The sequence below is a fragment of the Mandrillus leucophaeus genome, unplaced genomic scaffold (genome assembly GCF_000951045.1).
Source record: "Mandrillus leucophaeus isolate KB7577 unplaced genomic scaffold, Mleu.le_1.0 Scaffold683, whole genome shotgun sequence".
In the NCBI taxonomy this organism is placed as follows: domain Eukaryota; kingdom Metazoa; phylum Chordata; class Mammalia; order Primates; family Cercopithecidae; genus Mandrillus; species Mandrillus leucophaeus.
In genome coordinates, this window is record NW_012107397.1 from 383,282 (window position 1) to 393,671 (window position 10,390).

General features: G+C 41.3%; 1 protein-coding gene across 3 annotated transcripts in view; it reads left to right on the forward strand.

The window, feature by feature from the left end:
- Positions 1–1,032: 1,032 nt before the first annotated feature.
- Positions 1,033–10,390, forward strand: part of RWDD1 (RWD domain containing 1) — a 22,671-nt gene continuing 13,313 nt past the window's right edge. The window contains exons 1-3 of one of the 3 annotated variants that reach the window (XM_012002333.1): positions 1,033–1,321; positions 2,530–2,657; positions 3,729–3,842. Coding sequence is in view for 1 of the 3 variants with exons in the window: in XM_012002331.1 (XP_011857721.1) it covers positions 1,249–1,321 (73 nt within the window). In the remaining 2 variants the exon portion in view is untranslated. The remainder of the gene's footprint in view (positions 1,322–2,529; positions 2,658–3,728; positions 3,843–10,390) is intronic. The other 2 variants (XM_012002332.1, XM_012002331.1) reach the window with 2 other exon arrangements.

The following is a 10,390-nucleotide window of genomic DNA, read 5'->3' on the forward strand; positions in this document are numbered from 1 at the left end:
CACAAGTGAAACCAGCTTTAATACAGAGAAATCAAAACAAAGAAAAATAAAGTGGAGAACAGCTTTTGAGTATTTTCTTAAAATTTTCCATTTTTTCGACTTTGCACAATATTATAATAAAGGAACATGGGACCCTTTATTATTGTTACCACAGTTGTTTAATATTCTTTTCATAAAGTTAACCATGTTTATTTAGCCATTTTCTTAGCTTTTGCCATCATGGCACTTTGAAAATTTTCTTTGTAATTGCTGCAATGACCTTGGAGATCACAGATGCATGCTACTTCCTCAAGTTTATTCTTGGAAGTGGTATTACCAAATTAAAGGTTCTCAATATTTCTTGGGGTACTGCAATTTTTAATTGCATATTAAAACTGTTATTACTGAGATCGACATTCCTCTCACCAATTCACAAATACACAGTCACGGACATCTTGAGATCTATAAAACGTCAAGCCGCGTTCATTTCACAAATTCACAAGTTAAACCTAAAGATCTAAACCGAGAAGCCGGACCTAGGGTCTATTTCTCCCCCGCGGATCCACCCCGACTTATTAAGCAGTTAGGCCGACCCTTCCGTGCTCATTCAAGGCAGTGCAGAGCTTTTGTTCCCCCGCCCAGTGGAATCTACCCTGGTCCCAGCCCCTCGTCCAACTCCCGTGGGACGCCACGCAATACGGAGTTCAAGAAGCGCAGAAATCTCCTGACCCCTAATAGTCCACACTAGGTAGGAAGACCGCAGCACCTACGCCACAGGGTCAAATGGGAAACCAGAAAAGGTGAAGGCACCCGATGCCCGTCGCCCAGTCTCGGCCACCAGCAACGCTATCTTTCCCTGGCGCACGATGCCGGCCTTTCAGCCCAGACTCATCGAGCGAGGATGCCGCGCTGAGAAGCTTCTAAGGCTCAGGGCCTGCAAAGCCCAGCAGCCGGCTGTAGGTGTCCTTAGCAAATGCCAGACCGCGCGCACCGTCCCAGCAAGTCCCGAGCGAGTGTGGGACAGGCAGCAAATCAGTGCCCCCCTGGCCAGGCAGAACTAGTCGAACTTGGAAGTAGAGAGCAGGCGGAGGCCGGCGCTTAACTGTAGCTAAGCAGGCCAGGTCTGGCTTTGGGCCCTGGGCCTTCCAGCCGGGGACTCTGCGCCTGCGCCCGCCTGGCCGCCGCCCGCTCTCCCGGCGCTGCAGCTGTCTGGGCTGCTGCGCGCCGCCTAGGTGTCTGGGCAATCCATGGGCAAGAGCAAGGGCCACGATGACAGATTACGGCGAGGAGCAGCGCAACGAGCTGGAGGCTCTGGAGTCCATCTACCCTGACTCCTTCACAGGTGACTTCCGCGGCCGCAAGCCTGCAGCCCCCCCAAGGTGGAGTGGGACGGGCAGGAGCCGCCGCAGCTCTGGGCCTCCTAGGCTGGGGTGGAGAAGGGGACCGTGAGGCCGCGCGGCCACCTTGCCCTCCACTCTTCTCAAGTTCTTCAGTCACTTACCAGCAACCCAGTGACTTTTTCCCCCTTCTCTGCTTGTCCCTGAAATCTAAAAGTCCGGGTGATGCTGGAAGGTGTCAGGCCTGAAAATTGAGTCGGGGTTACTTTGGTTTCTGTGTAACCTACAGCAACCTGAGATTTATAATACATTAAGAGAAAAGATACTCCAAGTGAGTTTCGTTTTTCCACAGCTGCAAGGATGTTAGTTTTCACATTTTCACCTTTATTAAGGTAGAAACTGTTTTTCATACGATGCCGTTTTAGTTTATGGGATTCAGAGTACTGTTCTCAGTTACTCAGATAGGTTTTGAGAGTAGTATAGTCCCTGAAGTCTGTCGGGTTTCTTTTCTTAAGAAAAAAAAAAAAAAATCTAGCATTCAGCAGAATGCCTAATGGATAATGTGGCCCAAATTTCCGTTCCGCTATAAATTCATAGGTTGTTAGATTGGAAGGGAGGTTAGACATCATCTAGCCTGGGGATCCTGCTACAAGCCAAGGTCTTGGGGGGCTCAGGAAAGCTAAGTGGCTTGCTCTGGACTGTCCGCCAGCGAGTTAGCGGCAGGGCTGGTACTAAGAGTTACGTCCGGAACGCTTGCCTGTTCTTTCACCTTCCAGACATACAGGACTTGGGATTCAGCTCCAGCTGAGATTGGGGAGAGCAGAAGATTACTTGATAGGTTGGGCTAATGTAAAATATTGTAATGAGAAGTTCATTAGGTATGATTTAGAGGATGAGATTTCTCTATTAAGCCATGCTTCGGATGATTATAAAAATGCTACATAACTATATCAATATGGCTCCTCTGAGATTTGAGAAGTGGCCAAATAAAGCCAATATGAGTGAGTAGAAACTAGGTGTGTGCATTTACATTCGCCATCCTTTCCTTTGAGTGTTGCCTATGGTTGATAGTCAGAATTTATTGTGGAAGGTATATTACTTTAACTCATAAACTCCAACCCCTCCCCCTTTCATCGTTTAGCTTAGTTTTCTTGGTTCCACCTTTTGATCACTGCTTGCAATGGTAGCAAATTTTGTTCTGCTTTGCCAACAGGCAGATGTCTCTCAGCTATCCCTGTATAGCTCCAGTCCTGTTCATGTTCTCTCTCACCAGCAGTACATCTGTGCTGTGAGGATGTTAAGGGGATGAGTGAAGAGGGGTTTGAGAGTGTCATTAACTGGGTGAGTGTGTATGGAGTCTGGCTCCCTTCTCTATCCTTGCTTATATGTCTGTGTCTAAAATAGAATATAGGGTCAGTTGTTGGATATATTCTTAATCATGTTTGGTCATTTCCAGAACTTTGGAAACATAATAGATATGAACACTGTAGGCGGAGTCAAGAAAGCAGGATATGCTATTCTTTTCATTTCTTTGGACATAAGCTATCCCTCACTAAATCCTATGCATATAAGCATTTATAAAACTGATACCTTTTTTTTGTTTTTAACCCTGAAATAATCTTGTGGGTATTTCAAATTGTATTAGGCCCTGACAGCTCTGGTATAGTTCACTATGTGAAATTCTTATCAGATGCCCAAGTGCTTGAGGATTCTGAGCCAGGGTAATAAAAGACAATTTATGAATCTTTTGATGCATTCAGGTATTCTGCACTATCAGATAAGCCATCTGTCTGTAACTCCTGTCAATAGTTCTACAAGCTTTGCAATAAATAAATTAAAATGAGATGTCTTTATTTATAGTTCTTAGGGAACGTTGCCTTCCTAGTGATCAAGTTCTTTATGAAACCTCTTGGGGAAAAGGCAGAGGATTTTGAAATAAAATGTTTCCATGTCTGATCTTTTAAAATCTTGGAGATTTGCAAGATTTGCTGTTTTAAAGCCTTCTTTTGTATTTATGATTCTATACTTTTGTATTCTCATGCCAGGGTTAAGAAAGAGATCTTGCTTGTGTCAGTTGGCCAAGGAACACTAAATGAGGTTTTGTAACTTCATTTTGAATCACATTTAATTATTAAATTTGGTTAATACTCAATGCTATTGATGAAGGAAATATACTTTTTTTTTTTTTAAATGGATGACTGAGTGCCTGACAAAGAAGCATTTGTTAAGTACACGTAACCCCATGTGAATGCTGAAGAGGCACAGTCCAGCCCACAGACGTAGGCACATAGATTTGGCGTAACCTCAGAATTAATTGCTTTGACTATTTGCAAAGTACTTTTGGTCCAGTGTTGCATTTGTTGTGGTTATAACAAATCATAATACAATTTCTTCTTTTTGCCTATTCTGTAGCTTGATTGCACATTGATCCAACCCTCCTAACAACTAGTCTTCCAAAATATAAATGGACTCTCCTGATACCACATTCTCCTTCAGTAGTTCTTCACTTGACAAGGTCCTGCTAAGGTAGTAGAATTTGGTTATTTCAATTTATGTATTGAAATCTCTGGCTGTGGGGAGTTTTATTGAAACAAATTTGTTGGCATCAGGTTAAGCAAAAGCCAAGTTTCCTTAATTCTGTTTGCCTTACAAAGAGGAGTACATAATCCTGTATTTCTTTATCAGTACCTCTAAGCGGCAGCCATTCACATTTGACAGTTATAATTGTATCTTGAGATAGGAAAGAAGTCATCTTGTAAAAGCAGTTTGTTCTAAGTCATACTTTTTGAAAGGTCAGACACTCCCTAACAACCAGAGGTGCTTATTTTAATATGGGCTCTCTCATATTTTGTGGAAACTAAAGGTGATTTGTGTATCTCTTAATGTACCTTTTAGCTTCTACCTCTTTATCCCTGTTTTTGACAAATCTTTAATTCTATCAGTTTCACCACCATCTGTCCCCTAACGTCTCTCTGCCCTTCCTCTATGGCCAACAGCTAACTTTCTTCCTTCCTTCCTTTCCTTCCTTTCCTTCCGTCCCTTCCTTTCCTTCCTTCCCTCCTTCCCTTCCTTCCCTTCCTTCCCTTCCTTCCCTTCCTTCCCTCCTTCCTTCTCTCCTCTCTTTCTTTCCCTTCCTTTCTTTCTTCCTTTTTCTTTCTGTCTTTCTTTCTTTTCTTTTCTTTTCTTTTCTTTTCTTTCTTTCTTTCTTTCTTTCTTTCTTCCTTTTTCTTTCTTCCTTCTTTTCTTTTCTTTCTTTCTTTCCTTTCTTTTTTCTTTCTCTTTCTTTTCTTTTTTCTTTTTTTCCTTTCTTTCTCTCTCTCCTTCCTTCCTTTCTTCCCCTTTCCTTTCCTTACCCTTTCCTTTCCTTCCCCTCTCCTCTCTTCTCCCCTCCTCTCCCCACCCTCTCCCCTCTCCCCTCTCCCTCTCCTTTTTGAGACAAGGTCTCACTCTGTCACCCAGGCTGAAGCACAGTGCCCCAGTCAGCTCACTGGAGCCATGGACCTCTGGACTCAAGTAATCTTCCCACCTCAGCCTCCAGAGTAGCTGGGATTACAGGCTCGCAGTACCATGCCTGGCTAATTTTTGCATTTTTTGTATCAGCAGAGGTCTTGCTCTGTTGCCCAGGCTAGTCTTGAACTCTTGGCCTCAAGGAAGTCTCCCACCTCCGACTCCCAAAGGGCTGGGATTATAGGCGTGAGCCACTGCATCTGGCCCAGCTTACTCTTTTTCTCAATTTTTTTCTTTTTTTTTAGAGAGTCTCCCTTTGTCATCCAGGCTAGAGTGCAGTGGTACCATCTTGGGTCACTGCAACTGCCACCTCCCAGGTTCAAGCAATTCTCCTGCCTCACCCTCCCAAGTAGTCGGGATTACAGATATGTGCCACCATGCCTGGCTAATTTTTGTATTTTTAGGAGAGACTGGGGTCTCGCTATGTTCCCAGGCTGGTCTTGAACTCCTGGCCTCAAGTGATCCACCCACTTCAGCCTCCCAAAGTGCTAGGATTGAGTCATCATGTGCTAGCATGAGTCACCATGCCCGGCCCTCAAAAGTATTTTGAATTACTTACAGTGGTGGAAGTCTGGCATCCTTATTGAAGACTAATCTTTCTTCTACTTACCCTAACTCACAGTAATGCATGGTAATGGGATTAGTCTTTTATCAGAACTTAGGAATTATCTATTTCTGAGAATTCAATTAATTAACTTTCCCATCCCTATTTTAGTTACTGCCCAACTTTGAAATATCCCTTTTTCTGTTTTTAAAAAATACTTATTTTAATAAGATTAGATTCAGCTGTGACAGAAAACCCCCAATAACATTGGTTTTTAAAAAGGTAAAAACTTATTTTGCTCTTGCTTGTGTGCTCTTGCACATGCAAGAGAGTTGTGGCAGCTCTATTTCAATAACTCCTCAGGGACCCATCTTCTAATGTAGCTCTCTGTCATCCCTAAGATGTAGTTTTACACTCATGGCCAAGATGGTAACATTCCCTTTCCAGGAAGTAGGATGAATAAAGGAAGGAAGAAGAACAGAGAGAAGTAAGAGAAGGCAAGTTTCTTAAGGAAATTTCCTGGAAACTGTCAGAGGGCATATCTACTTCCATCTTTTTAGTGGGAACTTAGTCATTTGGTGAGGGCTAGCTGGAAATGAAACTGGGAAATGTAGTCTTTATTCTGGGTAGTCAGTATGCTGAGTTAAAAGTGGCATAACTTAAATAAGGGGAGAGTGGATATTGGGGGACTTTTAGCAGTACTTCCCAAAATCTTTTTTCTTTGCTGTACTTGCTTCACGTTTTTTCTCTATAGTGGCAACTTTATGTAGTGTCCTTGGACAAATCACTTAGCCTCTCCAAGCCTTAGTCTCTGTATCTGTTTAATGAGAAATAATGTGAGTGAAAATACTTTATACCTTATAATTGTAAAACAAACATATGATACTCTTTACTAGAAATACCATCTTAGTTGATTTTTCCACTAATATGGTTTCATAATTTCTTGTCTCTTTCCACTAATGATTTTGATTTCCACTTTTTTTTAGCTGCACATGGGCATTGCCACACCTTGAAAATGCCATCTCTAACATTTTGGCCCCTGAAAATTACTCCTTCCCATAACCTTTGTACACTTTAGTTCTTTTGTTCCCATGCTTTTATTGAACATGCATCTCATGATTTCTCATGGATTGATAGTTCATCAGTTTCTTTCTGGTCCATCTTGCCTCCCTGTTCTATCTGGCTCCCCAGGTCTGGCAGTTCACTGATATTCTTGCTAACATTCCCATATTTTTTGGTTTCCTCATTTACCAGATATTTACTATATGCATTTTTTTAGGATCTCAGCTTGGGGAAACAGACATCAGATACATTTAGGGAGAGGGGATGGTCTGAGTTGTTTTGGAAAATTTAGGTGTAATGACAAGTTAACAAGTAAATGAGACTAGGGAAAGGGTATTCCAGCCTGGGACGCACATATGCAGAAGCAGGACTCTGAGGGATCAGAATATGTTCAAAGGACAAGTTATTTGGGTATTGTTAGAACATGAAGTGAGAAGTGAGAGTTATGGAAAATGAGACTTGACCAATAAGCAGGGGCCACATCACAGAGGGCTTTGTCAGGGACTTAGATGTGATCTGACAGGGCAATAGTTCATTGCCCATTTTATTCCCACACAGACCATATAGTGCATATTGTAGACACTGCCACATCAGACTCAGATTCTAATAGGTGGGGTGACTTCACAAATGAAATAGACTGAGTTATGCGTATTTTTTAGCGTGCTGGCTGTGATTCTACCCCTTTCTTACAACTCATTCCAACACACTGTATATGGATAGGGAACTGCTGCTGTAAGCAGGTAACAATGTGATGAAATCTGCTTGCTAGGAAACTGACAAGAGACAGTGGGCAGGATGGGGTAGAATGAGGAGAATCATTCTTCACCTGCTCTTGAAACTCACTTCCGTTGATTTTCATAACACTGTTACCTCTTGAGTTTGTTATTACTTCATCTTACTTTGTTCTCCAAATTGAGGATTCCTTACAAAGCTTATGTTGGCTTTTTTTCTTTGTGTTACATTTCTGATGATCTCATTTAGTCTAATGGCTTTAGCTATCACCTCTGTGTAGATGATCCCAAATTCAATTAAAGCCCAGCTCTTTACCACCATTCGCCCATTTCTGATTGCATGTTCAACACTTCTAACTGAAAGTCCTGAGGTGTCATTAAAATATATCATGTCTGATTTTTTTTGTTATTACTCATTTTTGTTAGTTGCATCACATGCTCAGCCTGCAGCCTGCCAACTTAAAATATCATCACCACCGTTTCCCGCTATTCCCATTGCTGCCGTCCTAGTTCAGGACCTCATTACCTTTGCCTGGATTATCGCAATAGTGACCTAGTTTCATACTGCCTGTAGTCGTTTCCCTCCTTTCATTTTATGCGCTGTTGTTAGATTTGTCTTCCTATGTTTTGAGAACAATTCTGATCAGATTATTGCTAAAAAAAAGATTGTGTACAACTAAACTTTCAACTGTATTTTCACCTAGTTTTCTTCGCTCACATAAAAGTTCAGCAAACGGAATAATTTCTTATTCCGTATATATATCTTTAGCTTTCCCACCATTAGGCCCTTGCTTCCATGGTGCCCTCAAGTGCATTTCCCTTCTCCATCTCTGCTTGCCAGTATGCCACTCATGATTCACAGCCTAGCTCAAATGACTTCCTTGGAATTTCTCAGCTGGAAATATGTTTTCTTTTTAAATGATGCTCTATATAGTTCATTCTGTTTGTTCAGTTACTACCTGATAACCTTGGACAAATTATTTAAAAGCGCTGTATCTTAGTTTCCACATCTGTAAAATTGGGGTGATAGTATATTTAATTATTTTTTATTATTATTTTTTGAGACAGAGTCTTGCTCTGTCGCCCAGGCTGGGGTGCAGTGGCCAGATCTCAGCTCACTGCAAGCTCCGCTTCCCGGGTTCACGCCATTCTCCTGTCTCAGCCTCCCCGAGTAGCTGGGAATACAGGCGCCCGCCACCTCACCCGGCTAGTTTTTTGTATTTTTTTAGTAGAGCCGGGGTTTCACCGTGTTAGCCAGGATGGTCTCGATCTCCTGACCTCGTGATCCACCCGTCTCGGCCTCCCAAAGTGCTGGGATTACAAGCTTGAGCCACGGCACCTGGCCACATGTAATTATTTTTAAGACATATTTTACATTTAACATATCTGAAATATGGACTCGTCTTATAATCAGTTACATGTCGGTTTAGTTGGCAGCTTATTTTTCTTTCTTAGTGGTACGTAAAGTGTATCTCATACTTGATGGCATTGAAAATTTAGTGAATTATAGTAATAGTATAAATCATGGTCTTGTGCTAGAAGTACAGGATTTTCGTGTAAATGCATAGCATAGCACAAGCACAAAGTGATGCTCAGTAAATGTTACCTGTTGTAATTGAGTATTGGTTACCCCTGACCTATAGCTTCAGGGAGTTCTAGAAAGTGGTAATAAGTTGGAATGTCATTGGGCTGATCCCTTATTTCTATAGTTGCAGTGTTTACATTTCATGACTTGCTAAAGTTGGTCATGAAAGGAAATAAGAATGAAATACATCAACTATATTTTACATGTATTTGTTAAAATATAGACGAGGCCAACTATATTATGGCTCTATTATAATAACCTTTCGGTGGGCTGAAACTTTTTTCAGCATGGGCTGGACTCCCCAAGACCTATTAAAATATGAATCTCCTGAGTCTTTTATCTGACACTTTTCTAGTAATCACAGGTGTTCATCATTTCTTAAAGTACCTTAAATTCAATTAAAATGAAGACATCTATCTTGAAAATAATTGGTTTGGGGTTTTTTATTTATCTTTTTTTTTTTTTTTTTTTTTGAGGCAGAATCTTGCTCTGTCGCCCAGGCTGCAGTGCAGTGGCACAATCTTGGCTCAGTGCAGCCTCTGCCTCCCAGGTTCAAGAAATTCTTGTGCCTCAGCCTCTGGAGTAGCTGGGATTACAGGCATGCGCCACCATGCCTGGCTATTTTTTGTTTTTAATATCGATGAGGTTTCACCATGTTGGCCAGGATGGTCTCGAACTCCTGGCTTCAAGTGATCCGCCCACCTCGGCCTCCCAAAGTGCTGGGATTATAGGCATGAGCCACTGTGCCCAGCCAGAAAATACTGTTGATAGTATATATTTATAATGGCTTTAGAAAGTTCCCAGGTAGGAAAAGTTGAATAGTTTCCATGATTGCTTCTTCAGTGATCTATTGCTCTTTCATTTCTGAAAAAGCCTGCAGAGCTGCTGCCAGCCTTAACAGGTACCAGTGCTTCCTGGACAGCAAATGAGGCATAGGCTTTTTTCATAGGCTTAGCAGCCATTCCTGGTGGCTGGAAGTTTCCTTGTTTACTTTTCAGATGGTTCTGAGTACAAGTTTTCTTCGTTGCTGTTTTTCCTCCTTTCATTCTATTCATTTAGTTCTTTTATTGGGGCAATATTAATTGAGTTTCTAGATACTGCCAGATACTGATCTAGGAGCTCTCATAGAGTTGTTACAGCGTTCTTGTAGAGGAATAGATAATAAACAGAGATTAGTATTAGATAGACAATAGGCTATAAAATGACATACAAAACTTTATTATTTACATAAATGTTGCTTTACATGTTTCGTCTTGCTGAGTAAATTACGTGCAATCTGATGTTTACATTCATAGTTAATTGATTTATAATTCTGTGAAAGATGGTAGAGGCTTAGTAAGCATGTGTGAAAGAAAGTTTGGTTTTAGAGATGATGTGGTAGAGAATGACAGCAAGAAGACACTAATTTTAACAAATCAGTATTTACTGTTCGTTAGGGAGATTCTGAGTTATATCTCACAATACATAAGTATAAAAATCAGTGAAACATGAATATCAGTGGGTAGTTTCAGGTGGGAAACGTGAAACTCTTTGCCATTATGTTTGGGATTTTTTTAAGAATGTAATTTTCCATGTATAGGTGGAGATTTTAAAATAAAAGGTAAACTACTTAATTAGTTTAGTTGACTTGGTAAAACTTATATAT